Source organism: Hyla sarda, chromosome 11, assembly GCF_029499605.1.
Source record: "Hyla sarda isolate aHylSar1 chromosome 11, aHylSar1.hap1, whole genome shotgun sequence".
Lineage (NCBI taxonomy): Eukaryota > Metazoa > Chordata > Amphibia > Anura > Hylidae > Hyla > Hyla sarda.
Genome location: NC_079199.1, coordinates 91,759,834 through 91,780,025, shown reverse-complemented (window position 1 = coordinate 91,780,025; position 20,192 = coordinate 91,759,834). Strand labels below are relative to the sequence as shown.

Sequence of the window (20,192 nt, the reverse complement as noted above, 5' to 3'; positions counted from 1 at the left end):
AATAGTTTATAATAAATTGAGAATGTTTTCATATATTCAGCAGTGGTTTTGCACATATTATCCTTTGCTGTCTTTCTCCGTCTCTTTGGGTTGTATGCTGTATTGCATGGTTGCTGCGCCCCATTGGTGTCATTACAGGAGTTGCCCATAAATTAACTCTTTGTGTGTAGCAGTTATTTAGAAATATAGATGAATTTTTACCTATAAGCTGCCAGTAACATTGATAGTATTTTATTATTTATATGGTATCATTTGCTTAATGAACAGACCTAAATAAATGAAAAACATCCCTTGAGAAAACACGATGTAAGTGTAACTATGTGTATTACAGGCAATTACATATAATTGGAGGCTATTAAATCATATAAATTACAGCTTCATCCATCACCAACCAACTGCAAAACCTCATCGTCCTAAAACACATTGCAGAAGTATATCCAGCATATTGTAAAACAGGTTTGTGTCCATTCAGTAGTTTATTAAAGTTTAGAACAAATATGGATATTAAAAAAAAAGTAATGCAACTATTGTATGAGAGAGCGCTACATTTTTTTTTTTTTTTTTTTGACAGATCCATGAAATAGACAGGTAAAAATATACACAACCTATATACAGTTGGCATGTATACACTAGTCTGAAATTTATAAATTGTGTCTAAAATAAGAGACATACAGTACCTGACCAGGCACATCAAGATCTAGGGCACATTAGTTACCCTCCTAACAGTCACAGGAAAACTGGAATAACCCTCCTATTTTTTTTCCAACATTCATAACATTTTTTATATGTATTTATTTATTTATTACTAAGTGTAGCTGTAGGAAACCTTGAAGTTTGCCGGACAAGCTGTAGTTTTTATAGAAACTGCTTTGGGGGTACATACACTGTATGGAATATTTTTTGTAATTTATTTTGCTCAAGGGTGCAAAAAATAAATAAATAAAATTAATCCGGTTTTTATTTGGGTTTTCCTTTCCTTGTTTTTTTTTTTTAAGTAGTAAAAGATAACATTTATCTGTTTTCATCATCTTTATTTTGTGGCTTAGTATGAATGCAGCATTACTAAATATGTATGGCTTTTAATATTTTAATATTTTTTTCTGTAGCTCAAAATAGGTGTTTATACAGAATTTTATTATTGTTTTGCACAATAAATAGTCATTTTACAAAAAGAAAAAACACACATTATAGTTTTATTATTTTTACATCAATGTACATGAATGAGGGACTGACTTTAACAAGATGAGCTGTTTTTATTAGTGCTATTTGGGGTACACAAAAACATTTTTTTTTTTAAAGGGGGGTGTGAAGCAAAAAAATTGCAATGGAAAGGTGTTTTTTTTTGCATTTTTTGCATTCACCATGTCACAGTGCAGTTTTAGCAATGTTTTTATTGCTGGGGTCAATATGATTGCATGGATATTATATTTGTTCCAGTCCTGGCAGCAGGGTTCAGGCTTGGTATTACAGGTGGACCCCTGCTGTTTGATTGCGGGGTACCACAGCAGTGCCCATGGAATCTGGGTTAGCTCTACTCATCATAAGGTTAGAGAAGTATGCACAAAAGTGCAGTTGGTTTTCAGGATAAGATAAGCGCTGCCATGGATCAGAGGAGAACAATGTAAAGTAAAATTGCTGTATATTTTTAATATGTGATGCATTTCCGAACTGGTTCAACCCCTTCATCAGCCATAAATAAAATGGTATAGGCAACTAGTATATATAGGGATAGGCATAAAAATGAAAAGGAAAAAAAAACACACTACAAAAAAAAAATAGGTTTCACATAACATAAAAGTTTTATACAATAAAATGTCTTCTCAATGACTTCATTAAGCCCTCTGGGCCAGAGGGTATTCAATATTATGTCTATGCTGATTTATATGGGAGCACATGATTTGAATGGTGCTTCCCCATGTTTTGCATGCCACATTTGCAAATATGAATCACGTAAGAAGAGAAACAATCTGAGCACTGTTCCAAAGAAAATCACTCACCTGTTGAACGGGAGTGGAAAGACTGTAAACCTGAGGTAGGAATCCAGGTACAACACCCTCTGGTGAGTTACACTCTAGTTACTGGCTACAATCCTTCTCATTGGAGCGATTGTGTGTTTTTTGTGTTCTACATCATACGGTTAGGTTAGGTTGAGAGGAGCTTGTTCAAAATTGCTAAGGGGTTGAGGTTGCTTTTACTGGTATCTGTGTCAGATATAGTGATGTTTTTTTTTTTTCTTACATTTGCTTTAAATTTAATTCTAACTAATCTATCTGCTTGTCCTCGATAACCAACACCAATCAGTCTGACTACATCTGCATTCTGGCTTCATGTTCAATTCATAGACCTAGACATGCTCATCTCGCCTTTTCTGTCTTTTTACAGAAGGTTTGTGCACATGCAAGTTGTATTATATCGAGAAAATGAGAAAAGAAATAATATTAACCTTGTGTTATATACCACCCTTTGAGTAATAAAAAATAAATAAAATATGCCTTGTAAGAATAACACCCAGGTGATGTATTTTATCCTGGAAGGTCTCTCCAAAAATAGTCATGCTCAAGCTAAACTTTTCCTAGTATTTTCCTTAGTTTATGGAACCACACTACTTGGAAACTCCATAATTATCCTCCTGACAAGAATAGACCAAGAACTGTCTACTCCAATGTATTATTTTCTATGTAACCTTTCTCTTTTGGATATTTCTTTCATCTCAGTCACTGTACCCAATATGCTGTTCAATATTTACACTACCAATATGTCAATAAGTTATACTGGATGCTTTACTCAATTGTATTTCTTTCATTTTTTGGGAAGTTCTGAATGTTTCCTATTGGCCATAATGAGCCTTGACCGATATGTGGCCATTTGTCAGCCTCTAAGATACTCCCATATTATGAACACTAGGGTTTGTTTAAGGATGGCGATTGGTTGCTGGATTAGTGGGATTTTATTCTCTTGTTCTCATACATTTCTTACATTGAGCCTTTCTTTTTGCTCTTCAAATATCATCAACCACTACTTCTGTGATATCCCACCACTCCTCCAAGTGTCTTCCACAGACACTCACAAAAACATTCTAGAAATTTTTATTTTTGGAGGATTTGTTGCTGGTGGGTGTTGCCTATTGATCTTAATTTCTTATATCTTTATTATTTTGTCCATATTAAAGATCAGTACAACTAGAGGAAAAAGTAAAGCTTTCTCAACATGCACTTCCCATTTAATGGTGGTTTGTCTCTTTTTCGGAACCATACTCTTTATGTATCTGAGACCTACATCGGCCTACTCTTTGGACAATGATAAATTGTTTTGTGTCTTTTACAACGTTTTTACTCCTATGTTAAATCCAATCATTTACAGTTTTAGGAATAAGGAAGTTAAAATGGCTATGAAAAGATTGTTTATAAAACTAAAAGGTTTATCTTAGATGAACTCTTCAAATTAGAAAAACATGTTTATATAAAAGTAAGAAGTAGAAGTAGCAAGCCTACCAGTCAGTAAGGCTTAATTCATACTGCCATTGTGCTCAGACCAGTTCTGGGTCCATTCGGCTCTATTTTTTTGCACTAAATGGACCCAGAATGGATGCTATTGACCTAAATTGGGTCTGCGGGGTGTCTGCAGGAGTTGAGTGAAAAAACTAATTGGACAAGCAGAATTTGTACTCTATTCCACTCTTATCCTTCCGATGGACTGACTTGTGGAGCGCCCTTCACCGGACCACAACAGCCATGTGAACGAGCCCTAACTGCAAATGGGGTCCCAAAATGGTAAAGGTGCTGAGTGCATCGTTCATCATGATGACCAATACCCATGTTGACATGTCACATTAGCATACCCTGGAAATGTAGGGAATTGATATGTCACCACAGTGCAGTCAATGGGATGTCCCGACTTGGACAAGGGCAAGGATTTCACCCCCTAATTTGAGCAGTGCACTAGTCCAGTGGATGGCTTGTAAGTGTGCCATAACACATGACCCTCTATTCAGCTCAATAAAGAGTCGGATCACCAGCCACAACTGATTCAACAACTGAAGGCAGAGGGTATGAGTTGTGTAAGGTCCGGCACCCAGTTATTTCTGCAGGCCGGATGGGGGAATGTTCCAAAACACGTTCCCCCATCAGGCCTGTCATGTGATCTGGCATCTTACTTGAGGCACCAGATAAATCTGAACTCTCCTATTCAAATAAATGGGATGTATTTTACCATTCATTTCTGTCCAGTGCTTTTTTACAGGGCTGGAGGGAAAAAGAGCCAACTCGCCAGACACACAATATTTGACATTACCCTAACAGATTACAGAGTATGTAGTCCATTTTAGTCCACTTTGTCTGAATACTGCAGTTACAATACACTTGCTATAAATACAGACTCCCAAGGCTATAAGTACAGACTCCACAGGCTGTCCAGGCATGCTGGGAGTTGCAGGCTTGCAACAGTTGGAGGCACCCTGCTTGGGAAACACTGCAGTGCATACAGGAGCAGGGACTCCTACCTCCAGAATCCCTGCTCTATACCAATTGGTACACTATACCAACCGCTGCTCATTTTACAGTGGTATATCTAAAATTAGAAACAGAGGCTCTCCATGTGGAGTATCACACGTGCAAGATGAACAAGTCGGAGAAGGAAGGATGGTCTCTTACCGATTTCCGTTGTGTACCGACATACACAACAATAGACAGCACGTAGTGAAATATAATGTATGCGACCCGTCTGCAGCCTTCCTGATGAATCTTAGGATGTGAAAAACCAGGCTTCAAGGGTGACAGGAATTTTGTGGCGTTGACCGGGACCAGACATAAGACAGGTGCAGTAGCTTGAGGGTAACCACTTCATTTACCAAGATGCAACGCGTTTCACTGCGCAAGCGCAGCTTGCACGGTGAAACGCGTTGCATCTTGGTAAATAAAGTGGTTACCTTCAAGCTACTGCACCTGTTTTATACACACCAATATAGAAAAAGAGCTGTAGCAGACTAATGTGACAAATAATGAAAACTTTATTGTTAAATAAAACATGATTAAAAGACATATTGACAAAGAGGAATGGCAGCTGAAACAGAGGACATCTCCTGAATAAAGTGCATAATAATGCTACACTGGCAAGTGCCACACGCTATTTTGCTGCATAATGAGGTAGGTATATGCAGGTTGCACGCAACACATGGTATATATGCGCCAGTACAAATAGATCTGGGCAGTACCATACTAAAGGTGGATATCCGGTAATACACAACCTATCAAAAGTGCATTAGTACAACAGGTGCTAACAGCAAAAATACCCACACATACAATGTAAAATGCGCAGCCAGGAGACGTCCACCCCTACGACCGTTTCGGACAAGAGTCCTTCTTCCGGGAGTCCACTTGCACCTTTAGTATAGTACTGCCCAGATTATATGAGGAGGGGGTTTGTTACAGTGTGTCACCCCAGTAGTAAAGGGGGGCATGTCAAATGACAGAGCTAATGGGCGGAGTCAAGGGGCGGCAACATTTGCTTTTGCCTAGAGTGCAAAGAAAGAAAATAAACTACCAGACTGAAGCATTGGAGAAAACATTGTGTAACTTCTTTTAGTAATATGCTATTAGTACAACTGGTCACAAGGTGTCGCCATACAGTCACTGACTATTTGCTGTTTCTTTTTCTGTTTGCTTTTTCTGAAAAAAAAAATAAAAAAAATAAAAAACTGCGCCACTGAGGAGGCGTAGTTATTGACCAAGTTAAGAGGCAGGCTTGTGTCCAAATAGATTACAAAAATTAATTAATAGGAAGTCCTTTTGGATATATAAATGATGACCTTGATTGAACGAAACCATAGAAAATATGAGATGATTTTACATATATGTGTGTACTGTCTATATACAGTTGCTGAGATACATACATACTTTTATGCATATTCATTGTAGTCATTTATGCCATATAGTTTTATATTAGATTTTATATGTGTGTTTTACTAAATCTCTTATTAGCTATGATAGGGTTAATCTGTTACCTATTTAAAGGTGTACTCCACTGAAAAACATTTTTTTCTAAATCAACTGCTGCCAGAAAGTTAAACAGATTTGTAAATTATTTCAATTTAAAAATCTGTATCCTTCCAGTACTTATCAGTTGCTGTATACGACAGAGGAAGTTCTTTTCTTTTTGAATTTCCTTTTTGTCTGACCACAGTGCTCTCTGCTGACACCTCGGTCCATTTTAGGAACTGTCCAGAGTACAAGCAAATCCTCCTAGCAAACCTCTCCTGCTCCGGTCAGTTTCTGACATGGACAGAGGAGTCAGGAGAGAGCACTGTGGTCAGACAGAAAAGAAATTCAAAAAGAAAAGAACTTTCTCTGTATTATACAGCAGCTGATAAGTACTGGAATGATAAAGATTTTTAAATAGAAGTAATTTATAAATCTGTTTAACTTTCTGGCACCAATTGATTTAGAAAAAATGTTTTCCAGTGGAGTACCCCTTTATTAGTGTCCACCCTATCACCCCGTTATCCCTGATGAAGCAGCCTGGGAAATGTGTTGCATGTTGGTCCGGTAAAGTTTTCCTTTCCATCTTTATCCTGGTTTGATCCATTTGGTGCCAGTCACCCCACCTACTTCCGCTGAAGATGTTTTTACCTAATATTTGTGGCTGGTGGAGCAAGGAAACCCACAATGTTGGTGTTCCTAGGAGATTGTCCACATTATTTAACCCTTGATGATGTCGCTAGTTGTCTGTTTTCCTATAAGGCTGGGTTCACATATGTCCGGCAGCGGACAGGAGGACGCAGGAAGCTTTGTTCCCTTTTCCGGTGGCCTCCGGCATGTCCAACCATCTGGCGTTAAAACTGAGACGCTGGATGATTGTGAACTCTCCCATTCAAATGAATGGAATCAGTTCTAGCATCAGTTTCCCTCCGATGCACGCTGAACACTGAACATATGTGAACCCAGCCTAAGCAGGTAGTAACTGGACCCTGGTGAAGCTCAAAGAGGGCACCCCAGATACACTTGTCTCCCTAGTGGTACTCTCGCCATTAATGGGATGCAAGTCTGTAAGCCATAGGGTTTACATCCAGCTTGTGTCTGTTTTTCATTTACTTAAAAGGCATGGGTTTCTTTGTACTATTCTGACTATAATATGAAATACATTAATATAAAGAAAGAGAATTTTAAAACATATTATAAGCAAAGATTTTTTTGTCGTTATCGGAGGAAGAGGAAAGATGATGCTATGTAGATGGGGTGGAGGACAGAAAGTGAAAAGGAAAAGGTGGAGTGGGGGTGTAGCTGGAGGAGGGGGTGTAGTTTCCTTAGTAGGATGGTGTTGTGTGGCTTGGACTGTCAGTTATTGACAAACTGTCCCAAAAAGGGATGTTCTGTAATTCTGCTATCAAGCCACACAATTTTAGTGAACGAGGATACTTCAGTACCTTACCACAGTATTAGCCCCTTAAGGACTGAGCCCTTTTTCACCTTAAGGACTGAGCCCTTTTCGCAATTCTGACCACCGTCACTTTAAGCATTAATAACTCTAAAACACTTTTACCGAATATTCTGATTCTGGATTGTTTTTTCGTGACATATTCTACTTTATTTTGGTGGTAAATTTTCGGCGTTACTTGCATCCTTTCTTTCCCCAAATTTCATGAAAATGTTGAAAATTTTGCATTTTTCTAAGTTTGAAGCTCTCTGCTTGTAAGGAAAATGGATATTCCAAATAAATTGTATTTTTCTTCACAAATACAATATGCCCACTTTATGTTGTCATCATAAACTGGACATATTTTTACTTTCTGAAAAAATTAGAGGGCTTTAAAGTAGAGCAGCAATTTTCAAAAATGTCCTGAAAATTGCAAAATCTGAAGGGACAGATGTTACAGAACTACAACTCCCAGCATGCCTGGGCGGTCCAGGCATGCTGAGAGTTGTATTTTGGCAACATCTGGAGGGCTGCCGTTTCGGCACCACTGTAACAGTGGTCACCAAACTGTGACCCTCCAGATGTTGCAAAACTACAACTCCCAGCATGCCCAGACAGCCTTTGGCTGTCTGGACATGCTGGGAGTTGCAGTCCGGCCTTCCTAGTGGTGGCCGCAGTAAATATTACTTTACTTTCACTTTCATTTCTGCCCCCCCCCCCCCACCACCGTCGATTCCCTACCTGAGCCGTGATCTCCGCTGGATGTCTGCGATGATCGCCGGGCCCCACGCATCTTCTCCTCAGGTACAGGCCTCCATCTTCTCCCCCCCGTTCTGCCCGACATCCAGGGGTGGGCAGAACGGGGGGTTTCCATGGCAACCCCCTTTCCTGCGCTGCCATTGGTCAGAACTCAGTTCTGACTAATGGCAGGGGATAGTAGGAGATCGCAGCACTGCGACCTCACTCTTATCCCTTAGGATGATCGGGGCTGTCACTGACAACTCCGATCATCCCTATTTTCCAGGAGATCGGGTCACCAGAGACCCGATCAGCCCAGAATTGGAGAATATAGCATTTCTGAATTGACATGCGATTTTCTCCGATCGCCGACATGGGGAGTCCCAGGACCCCCCGCGGCGATGTGCCGGGATGCCTGCTGAATGATTTCAGCAGGCATCCCGATCCGGTCCCCAACCGGCTAGCGGCGGGGACCGGAATTCCCACGGGCATATCCATACGCCCTCAGTCCTTAAGGACTTTCAAACGGGGACGTATGGATACGCCCGCCGTCCTTAACAGTTTAGCATACAATAAATACATATTTTTGATATGTAGAATTAGATGTACCCCAGTATCCATTTAAGTAACAAATAATACAATTACACAAATAAATACCAAAAGTAATAAAGTGAATAAATGAAATGTAAAATGTCCTCTATGCAGTGTGTTGGAGATGCAGCAAATTTTGCTATAATATGTTCTTTTAGCATGTGAATAAAATAAAAAATAAAAAAAGTTACAGAATTCTTTCTTCCAAAAACTAGTGTTCATAAAGTGATAAAAACAAGAACTGTAGAGACTTATGCTCAAAGCTGATATGCCCTGTATAGATTTAAAGGGGTATTCCAGGCAAAAACTTTTTTATATATATATATATATATCTATATATATATATCAACTGGCTCAAGAAAGTTAAACAGATTTGTAAATTACTTCTATTAAAAAATCTTAATCCTTCTAATAGTTATTAGCTTCTGAAGTTTTCTGTCTAACTGCTCTATGATGATGTCACGTCCCGGGAGCTGTGCATGATGGGAAAATTTCCCCATAGGAACTGCACAGCTCCCAGGACGTGTGTTACGCCGAGTGCTCCGGGTCCCTGCTCCTCCCCGAAGCGCTCGCGATGTTTCTCTCCCTGCAGCGCCCCGGTCAGACCCGCTGACCGGGAGCGCTGCACTGACATTGCCGGCGGGGATGCGATTCGCATAGCGGGAAGCGCCCGCTCGCGAATCGCATCCCAAGTCACTCACCTGTCCCGGTCCCCGGCTGTCATTCTCTGGCGCGCGCGGCTCCGCTCTCTAGGGCGCGCGCGCGCCAGCTCTCTGAGATTTAAAGGGCCAGTGCACCAATGATTGGTGCCTGGCCCAATCACCCTAATTAGTTTCCACCTGCTCCCTGGCTATATTACCTCACTTCCCCTGCAGTTCCTTGCCGGATCTTGTTGCCTTAGTGCCTAGAGAAAGCTTCTTCTGTGTTTCCCATTACTGTGTTCCTGACCTCCTGCTATTACCATTGACTACGAACCTTGCCGCCTGCCCCGACCTTCTGCTACGTCTGACCTTCCTCTTGTCTACTCCCTTGTACCGCGCCTATCTCAGCAGTCAGAGAGGTTTAGCCGCTGCCAGTGGATACGACCTGGTTGCTACCGGCGGGCTCTGGTGAATACCAGTAGCAACTTAGAACCGGTCCACCTACACGGTCCACTCCAATCCCTCTCTGGCACAGAGGATCCACCTCCAGCCTGCCGAATCGTGACAACGTGAGTCATCATTGAACAGTTAGACAGAAAACAACAACTCAACTTCAGAAGCTAATAACTATTGGAAGGATTAAGATTTTTTAATAGAAGTAATTTACAAATCTGTTTAACTTTCCAGAGCCAGTTGATATATAAAAAAAAAAGTTTTTGCCTGGAATACCCCTTTAAGATATCCAGTATGGTGATTCCTTCTATAGTATAGTTTGTGCAATTTAAATAATATCTGTTTTCACTAATACATTAAATAAAAGGCATCCTTCCATTTTATTAAGGACACAGTCATATAGGAAAGATATATTGTATAAACCAATTATGTGTCAATTGCTTAAAAGATATTACACAGCCTGGAGTTGAAAAGATTAAAGATATTTTTTAACATTTAGAGTGAAGTTTTCAAATAGATGAACCTAAAAAGGTTTATTTAATGTGCCAGCAGCATGTATATAGTGTCTGAATGATGCAGCGTGGAGGTGGCGGCAGCATGAGAAGACCATATAGTGGGTGAATTACACCGCCTGGAGGTGGCAGAAGCATGAGGAGACCATATGTTTGCAGAATGATACAGCCTGGAGGTGGCTGAAGACTTTAAAAGGAACAAAATGATACACCACTTAGATGTACGTATGTGGTATGCACTTATGGGGGGAGGACAATGCACTCCAGTACACTTAAAACAGTAGTTGTCTACAACAACAGCGGGTGTGTACTTTTGGATTGCCTTTCAGAGTGTGTAGGCCCTTGACTTTAACAGGAACAAAAGGGTACACCACTTAGATGTACGTATGTGGTATGCACTTATGGGGGGAGGACAATGCGCTCCAGTACGCTTAAAACAGTATTTGTCTAGAAACACCAGCAGGTGTGTACTTTTGGCTGGCCTTTCATAGCAACTAGGCCCTTAAGACTTTAACAGGAACAAAATGGTACACCACTTAGATGTACGCACAGGTTACACTTAATAGAGTCCAATAGGATTTTAGTGCTTACGGGCGTAATTCTTCTATCCTGCAGTCTGGACTGGACAGAGCATTCACCAAGTCCCTGAAGTGAGGACCAGACAGACGGTTATCAGACAGGTAAAGTGTCTTCAGGGAGGAGTTATTCCTTATTACAGATGCCATCTGGGTGCAGGAAGTGTCTGGTAGATCATTACCACCCAATTAATCAACGTTCCTATGAGCAGGTCCGGTCTCTTCCTCTTTTCTTCCTTGCAGCGTGTGAGCCACAGGGACAGGAACTCTCTCTCTGTAATAGAATGCTGATGTGACTGGCCGCCTTCCCGCCTTGCCTTCCCACCTTCCCAGGATTCCTTGCCCCATGTCCTCACATGTGGATTCACCATTTTAAATGGCCCTTGAGCCTGAACTGCCTTAAATTGAGTTTAATGAAGCGATTTGCGCAATTGATATGCGGTGATATTCACATTCGTTACGAAATCGGATTTGTCAGATTCGATTCGCTAATCACTATAATATACCAAAAGGTGTTTTGTTTTTTCCTCACTGATAGACAAATAGAGACTTTGGGGCAGGGTAAACTGTAAGTACATAAAAATGTATGCAATACAGTAGGCACCAAAACAATATACTTATGCAATATTTACTATTATAATATTTGTAAATAACCTTGTATTTAAAATAAACTGTAATAATATGTTTTTTTAATTATTTTTTCACTGTCTCATTTAATTTCATGTTTTAGATGTCATATTTATTTGAACGTTTATGGAATTTACTAGCAATTAGTTTCCACTATTGTTATTATCCTCATCATCATCATCATCATTATAATAATGATAATAACAACAATACTAATACTAATTATTAGTATGAATATTATAACTATTATTATTCCTTAAATCCTGTAGGGATTTTTTTTCCCACCTTCCCTTATAAAAATCATACCCCTTTATATTTTCTACCTACAGACCTATATGAGGACTTGTTATGTGCACCACCGATTGTACTTGTATGACATATTTGTGGGGCAAAAAAACATTTTGCAACTTTTGGGGACTTCCGTTTCTACCCAGTGCAATTTTCGGTAAAATGACACATTAACTACATTTTGTTAATGGCGTTTTTCAGCCCCTTGGCGGTTTTGAAAAGTCGCAGTATGTTGAACCTATAGTGTTTTTCCCCCTCAAATTGTGACGTTTTTCTCCCATAGAAGATCTATGGGAGTAAAAAAATGCCAAGAAAAAAGACATGTGGTTTTTAACTTTGGCATTTTTACAGGCAGTTTTTGTTCTTTTTTGAACTTTAGTGATCCAAAAAAGTGATGGAGATACCTTTCTTAATAAGGGTACCATTAAAAAAAAACTGAAAAACACACACACTACATTTTTACCATTGTCGGCTATACTTTAGTGCCCTGCCCACCCACATAAATTTATCCCTGTTTAAAAAAAATTAAAAAATTTCATTATAAAAAATATGAATTTTGTTAATAAAATTTTTTTCCAGCATTTAAAAAAAAAAATAAAATACATCAAAGGGGACAAAAATGCAATTTCCATTCAAAGGCAAAAACACCAGAAAAAAGGAAGAAAAAAAACACCAAACACAGGAAAAGGCTGTGGCGTTTTTTCTGTTTTTTTTTTCTGGTGTTTTTTGGGGGGGGAACAAAAAATCCTTAGGGAGATTTTATAGCAAATCCCATTGACAACAATATTCTGGAGCTGACCTATTGACATGAATGGGAGAGGAGATGTCTAACCTCTGCCTGTTTGTTTGTTTGTTTGAAGCCAAAATCAGGAGTAGATTCAAAACACAGAAACAAGTGCAAATCTTTCCATTATAATCTTTCTCTATGCTGATTCCAGTCCTGGTTTTGTCTTAAAATACTGAGCAAAATACAGATTAAAATACTATTTGTGAACCCAGTTTACTACTACACAGAATGGTATAACATTTAAAATCAAATGTAAGTGATAAATCATTTCCACATATTATTTGTATATGACAATTATTTTAGTAATATTAGTATCATGAATAAATAATAATACCCATAATATTGATAATAGTAATAGTTTATTATACTGTATAATTAACATATAAAATATGTGATACAAGCCAAAAGATTTGCCATCATCTTTTTTTATAACCTGTTCTGTTTTTTGTTTTTTTTTGTTCACAGACCTTATGCAAACCAGACTTACATTTCAGTTCATTGTATTGCTAGATTTTTTATTATACTATTAAACTTATTATATTATTAGACATCTTATTATTTCTTCAATGTTTCAATGCTTAAGACAGTTTAGTATAACATAGAAGATTACCACTTCTCATCTATTTTCTAATGTACAATGTACAGTAAGTGTATTCTCTCCAGCATATAAAATGTTAATTCTTATTAGATAAGTCTTCCTTTTCTTGTACATTTAATGTGGTTTTGTGTATGATTTATATCTACATATTCAGCAAGTAGTTAGGTAGATAAGGAGATTTTTTCGGAACTGTACTGTGGGAAACATTCATTTCTAATAGACGTCAATGACTTTAAAGTATAGGAAATACTTAAGACCAGAGTGTGAAAATAAATATCAAGCCAATCTTTATGACTGCAACTTCATATGTTTAAGGGAAGTTACTAAAAGACAGAAGAAAACTCAGTTTAATATGTTTAAACCATATTTAGAGTTTAAATGTTAAAGGACATATCCATCAAAAATGAATCCCTCAATCCACAGGATAGGTGATAGGTAACTGATCACGGGGGTCCAATCGCTGGCACAACCTGCAATCTCCTAAACAAGCCCCAGCGATCAGTAATGAGCACGTGCTGAAGGCGGCACACACTTTATTTATCTCTATGGGAGCGCCAAAAAGACCCCAGTAGACATTATCAGTGCTCCCATAGAAATGAATGGAGTGCATGCCATCTACCAGTAGACGACACGCACTCCTCAGTGAGAGAGCTGGGGTCCCATTCCACAGATCGTAGGGGTTCCAGCGGTCGAATCCCCACAATCAGCTACTTATACTCTATAGTGTGGAAAGGACAGGGTAAAAAAAAAAAATGACAGACTCTTTTTTTTTATCTTACAAATTCATTTGAGGTCCGTAAAAATAATAATTCAAATTTTCCTGTAGTGAGCAACTGCTAACATAAAATTATTTAATATTATTTTGCATTGTTAAGTGCTCCAACTCCAACTGTGTTTTTACTTTCTTCCTTTGCTTTCGGGTCCCAAGGTAAGGGTGTAGGAGATTAATAATCACATCCACCTGAACATGTTTCACACCCCATCAGCCTCATAATCACACCCCCGTAGCCTCATAATCACCCCCAACCTCCTAATCACCCCAACCTCCTAATCACACCCCCTTAGGCTCCTAATCAGCCCCCGAACATCCTAATCACACCCCCAGCCTCATAATCACAAAGCCTCACCTTTCTAATCACTTTCCTTTAACCTACTAATCACCCCTCAGCCTCTTAACTACACCCCAATACCTTCCTAATCACACCCCCTTAGCCTCCTAATCACACCCTTACCTTCTTAATCACACCCCCTTAGCCTCCTAATCACTTCCCCTTAGCCTCCTAATCACACCCCCTTAGCCTCTTAATCACACCCCCTTAGCCTCCTAATCACACCCCCTTAGCCTCCTAATCACACCCCCTTAGCCTCTCAATCACAGCCCCTTAGCCTCCTAATCACACCCCCTTAGCCTCTTAATCACACCCCCTTAGCCTCCTAATCACACCCCCTTAGCCTCTTAATCACACCCCCTTAGCCTCCTAATCACACCCCCTTAGCCTCTTAATCACACCCCCTTAGCCTCCTACTCACACCCCCTTAGTCTTCTAATCACACCCCCTTAGTCTCCTAATCACACCCCCTTAGCCTCCTAATCACACCCCCTTAGCCTCCTAATCACACCCCCTTAGCCTTGCATTCACAACCCATTTCGCAATAAAATTCCTGCCCATCTTATTATTCTGTGAAAAGTACAGAGAGTCAACAATTTATTAAAATCCCGATATCCTGGGAATCAAAAACTGTTGGAATCAGGGACCCAGCTCAAGCATTCTCGTATTATGTATCTTTTTATGTGGCACAGTATCAAATGCTATGGAACGTATCATTCTTAGTGGGCTTTGAAGTGTCCCTGTAATTAAAAAAAAAATACATGTAAATGTTTAACATGTCATGGGCCCATGACAAAGGTTCAAATGTTTTTATCTGTTGGGGCTTCATTGTTCACGGATCCCCTTAATAAAGCCAGTTGAAGCCTGCGGTAGGTCCAGTTGCAGGAGATGGCCCCATAGACTTATAATAGATTCTGTCTCCTGCAACGGAGATTGCGGCCACCTGGGGAGTGAAGAATGTCTGGCTATATTATCTAGAGACCGGTAGGGGTATGAAAACTTACACCCTGATCTATCCCTGTGACATGCCAAAATTTTTGTATAATGACAGGGAAATTTTAAGAGTATAGAGGCCACCATCCAATTCTGTAGGCACTGTATTATGACTGGATAGTAGAGGTTTCATAGAGCCGAAATACTGTACTGTGCACATTAAAGGGGTACTCCCCTGCTCAGCATTTGGAACAAACTGTTCCGAACGCTGGAGCCGACAGCGGCAGATCATGATGTCATAGCCCCGCCCCCTCATGACATCACGTCCCACCCCTTCAATTCAATTCTATGGGAGGGGGCATGACAGCCCCTCCCATAGACTTGCATTGAGTGGGCTGGGTGTGACATCATGAGGGGGTGGGGCTATGACATCCCGAGATGCCGGCGCCAGCTCCAGCGTTCATAACAGTTTGTTCCAAATGCTGAGCAGCGGAGTACCCCTTTAAATATAATCTCTGAATACATCGAATAAATACACATTATTTTTCGTGAAATTATGCATATGTCGGCACTTCTCAGATCGCACCCATATCAGCTTCCTGTTTATGTCACTTATGCGGGAGCAGCTGTGTCTGTACCCTCATCTGCACCTGTTCTTATCCAAAATCAGCAGAATAGACAAAAATACATACACAGCACTTTTTAAAACCACCAACCTGCTATCTACTAAATAAATAAACATATATTCACTGTAACTTTTTAGAACATCAGTTCCTTATACCCTAATTTCCAGAAAATATATATATGAGAATACGTCTAGAATGTGGCCAGTATATAGTGAGTAGTGGAAAAACTTTTCCTGGTCCAATAAATCCAGATTTATTTTGCACCATCCTCATGGGGTGGTAGTATGAATCGATGAACCCCTCTTGTAAGGGGTCAGTAGTTTAGGCAGGTGGAGGGGTACAATTATGTAGGGAATGCTTTCTTGGTACCCCTTAGGACCTTGGATGAACGTCCTTGGTTGACTAAGTATAACCCTTTATGGTAGCAGTTGGACCTACAGCAGAAAGACACTTTCAGAAGGACAATGCCTCATACAACAAGGTATAGTCATATACTGCCAAATTATTTAAAATACTGCGGTGGATCTTTTCCAAGATAAAGTTTTGTGTTTCTGGAGGTCCAACATTCCGGCTGAGAGGTGTAAGTAGCTTATTGATGGTTATGGGAAGCGACTGATTTCAGTTATTTTTTCCAAATGGCGTGCAACCAAATACTAAAGGGGTATTCCAGGAAAAAACTTTATTTTTTTATATCAACTGGCTCCAGAAAGTTAAACCGATTTGTAAATGACTTCTATTAAAAAATCTTAATCCTTCCAATAATTATCAGCTGCTGAAGTTGAATTGTTCTTTTCTGTCTGGCAACAGTGCTCTCTGCTGACATCTCTGCTTGTTTCGGGAACTGCACAGAGTAGAAGAGGTTTGCTATGGGGATTTGCTTCTTCTCTGGACAGTTCCTGAGACAGGTGTCATCAGAGAGCACTTGGACAGAAAAGAACAACTCAACTTCAGCAGCTCATAAGTACTGAAAGGATTAAGATTTTTTAATAGGAGTAATTTACAAATCTGTTTAACTTTCTGGAGCCAATTGATAAACAAAAAAAAGTTTTTCCCTGGATAGCTCGTTTAAGTTAAGGGTGCCAATAATTTTGTCCAGCCCCTGTTTGGAGTTTGGTGACATAATGTCCAATTTGCTTTTTTTCCTCCCTTTTATGGTTCAGCTCCAACACACACAAAGAGAATAAACATGTGTATAGCAAAACATGTGTTACTGCAATCCTTTTCTGTGAGAAATACTTCATTTTTAAAAAAAAAAGTTAATTGGCGCCAACATTTACAGCCACGACTGTATAATCTGCAATATTTCTGCCAAATTATTTAAAATACTGGGGTGGATCTATTCCAAGATGAAGTTTTGTGTTTCTGGAGGCCACAGGAGTTCCAGTGCTATACTAGATTGGTCTCTCAAAGTGTCCATTCAGGGTATACTATTGGATGTCTATAAAATGGCGTCACGCCACGCCCCCTCCATTCATGTCTATGGGAGGGGGCGTGACTTTAAGCCAACACCAACAGAAGGAAGTGCAGTATAGTGGGGCAGACAGAGAGACAGCGATAAGAAAAACACACAAAAAAGTGTTCCTTTGTGTGAATTATTCCCAATCACTGGGGGGGGGGGGGGGGGGGGGGGAGGTTATTAAATATATATTTTTATTTCTATCTTATTTCTTGAGAAGTAAGTGTGTATATGTGTATTTATACACCCATTTGTGAATTTCTGTTATGAATATTGCTGGACATATTTTCATAATGTGACCTCACTGATCTGCATAATGTCACCTCATTTCCAGTCATGTGATCGGGTTGTATAGGTATTAAATTTGCAAGGTTTGGTGCGTATTTTGTACCCGAGGAAGAAGTCGATCTGGCTTTGAAACGTGTTGTACGTTTTTATACCAATAAAATATATTTAATGCATTGGTCAGGTTGACCGTTTTCACTGGCAGTACCCTGGGACCCTCGAGAAGGTTTAAAAGTAAATATTGTAGAGTGACAGTGATGGCTCTGTAGGATTCAGCAAGGTAAGGGTGCATGCACACCACGTCTTCAGGCTACGGCTGACGGATTCGGCTGGGGGAGGGGAAAACCATGCGCTCCCGTACCCCAGCCGGACCAGCGCTGAAATCCATTGACTTTAATGAGCCGACCGTAATCACCATTTGACTCCAGACGGCTCATTTCTCCCCCGTATCCGGTTTTATGACCGGACCTAAAACGTAGATCCGGCTGGGGTACGGGAGCACACAGTTTTCCCCTCCCCCATCCAGATCCAGCAGCTGTAGCCTGAAAACATGGTATGCATGCACCCTTAGTATGTTTTTTTGGGAATCTTACATATTACATAAGGGTACTACCAGCCCAAATTACACACCACCAAGGTCCCGCAACAACTAATACTAATCAAAGCCAAAATTAAATGAATGCCTTAGAACCAAATAAATAAAGTAAATAAAGTTTATTATAAGTGACAACTGCAACAAGAACACAACTGTTTTCTTCTCCCTGTTAATTCTAATGTTCTAATGATCGGTCTAAAGACCCAGAACGATTAAACACCCCAAACGATTGACAAATAATATATCTCCAATTTAGAAGGAAAAAAAAAAAAGCTTAGTAAAATAACATTTGCATTTACGCTATGTATTCTTGGGTTAGTTATTTGGGTGACTTACTTATTCATAAAAAAACAAAGTTTAGAATATGGATTTATATTGATCAGTTCTTCCTTGGTTCACGTTGCTAACATTCTTAGGATTTCCATATGACATTTCTTATAAGAAGAAACATTTCCGCCACATAGACTTGTTAATTTTAGAAAACCCCATTACTTCCTTTCAAGTTGTGCACATTTGAGATTACTAGATAAAAAAATAAATAAAAAAAAAACTGTACTTGAGGTTTTTGACATTTGGAAATCACCCCCACCTACATATAAATGACTGAACATACTGTAATACAGTATACACTCACCACAACCGATGTGAATCGTACATTGTCCTCAAGGTGAGAGGTCACATGTATTGCAAAAAACAATAAAATTGTAGGTACACTTCACTGCAAACTTGTTTAACACAAAATATTAGGGATGTACCTATACACATCTATCTATCTATCCCAACATCGCTTCACTTTGGTGTTTTAAAGGGTACCTCTCATCAAATAAACTTTTGATATATTTTAGATTAATGAATGTTGAATAGCTTTCCAATAGCATGTTAATGAAAAATATGCTTCTTTCTATTGTATTTTTCCCGATCAGTCCTGTCAGCAAGCATTTCTGACTCATGCTGGAGTCCTAAACACTCAGAGCTGCCAGCCTGCTTTGTTCACAGCCAAACAGGCTGTGAACAAAGCAGGCTGGCAGCTCTGAGTGTTCTCCTTTGTGAACAAAGCAGACTGGCAGCCCGTAGTGTTTAGGACTCTAGCATGAGTCAGAAATGCTTGCTGCCAGGACTGGTAGGGAGACCCCTAGTGGTCATTTCTTCAAAGTGAAAAATTAAATAGAAAGAAGCATATTTTGTAATAACATGCAATTGTAAAGTTATTCTGCATACATTAATCTATAATATATCAAAGGTTTTTTTGATGAGAGGTACCCTTTAATAAAAGAAACAATGTGATCAATATAATTGGAGTGCTGCTGCATATCTGCTTGGAATCTATCTATCTGATATCCATCTATCTCATATCTATCTACAACAAAGGAATCAAGGGAAGCAGCAAGAAAAATAGAGAAATGGCTTGTTACAGAATCACGACCAGAAACAAAAGGTCGGCCTGGTTGATCAATAAGGGACTTGTGAATTTTAGGTAATAAATATAGTGACAGAGTTTTTGGATGTGCAAACACTAGATAAGATTAAAGTGTTTTGTCGATAATGCCTGAAGAAAAGGTGTCATCGACAATGGTCCAAATTGCGCATTAGTTGAATTCTGCACTCCTGATCAGAGACTGGTGACTGCTGTTTGACGCCCCTGCCTCGGTATTAAAGGGGTACTCCGGCACTGAGACATCTTATCCCCTATCCAAAGGATCGGGGATAAGATGTCTCCCCGCGGGGGTCCCGCCACTGGGAACCCCCGCAATCTTGTATTTGCCACCCACCTGTTTGAGCTGCATGCCGTGGTGTCAGCTCACAAACAGCCGGGTGGCGACCACGGGGCCGGAGTATCGTGACATCACAGCTCCACCCCTTGTAACATCCCCCGCCCTTGCTATGCAAGTCTATGGGAGGGGGCGTGATGGCACAAGAAAATTGGGAAAATAAGAAGACACAAGAAAATTGGGTTCAATGAATCACTTTTTA

The 20,192-nt window shown here is 39.7% G+C and overlaps 1 protein-coding gene across 1 annotated transcript; it reads left to right on the top strand.

Annotated features, from left to right (window-relative positions):
* The first annotated feature begins 2,488 nt into the window (after positions 1-2,488).
* On the top strand, positions 2,489-3,427 carry LOC130294942 (olfactory receptor 1019-like). The gene has a single exon (XM_056545098.1). The coding sequence runs from the start codon at positions 2,489-2,491 to the stop codon at positions 3,425-3,427; it is 939 nt and encodes a 312-aa protein (XP_056401073.1).
* The last annotated feature ends 16,765 nt before the right edge of the window (positions 3,428-20,192 follow it).

What these genes read in the sequence shown, in the direction of transcription:
- LOC130294942 (XM_056545098.1), top strand. Translation starts at nt 2,489, where the DNA reads ATGCCTTGTAAGAATAACACCCAGGTGATGTATTTTATCCTGGAAGGT.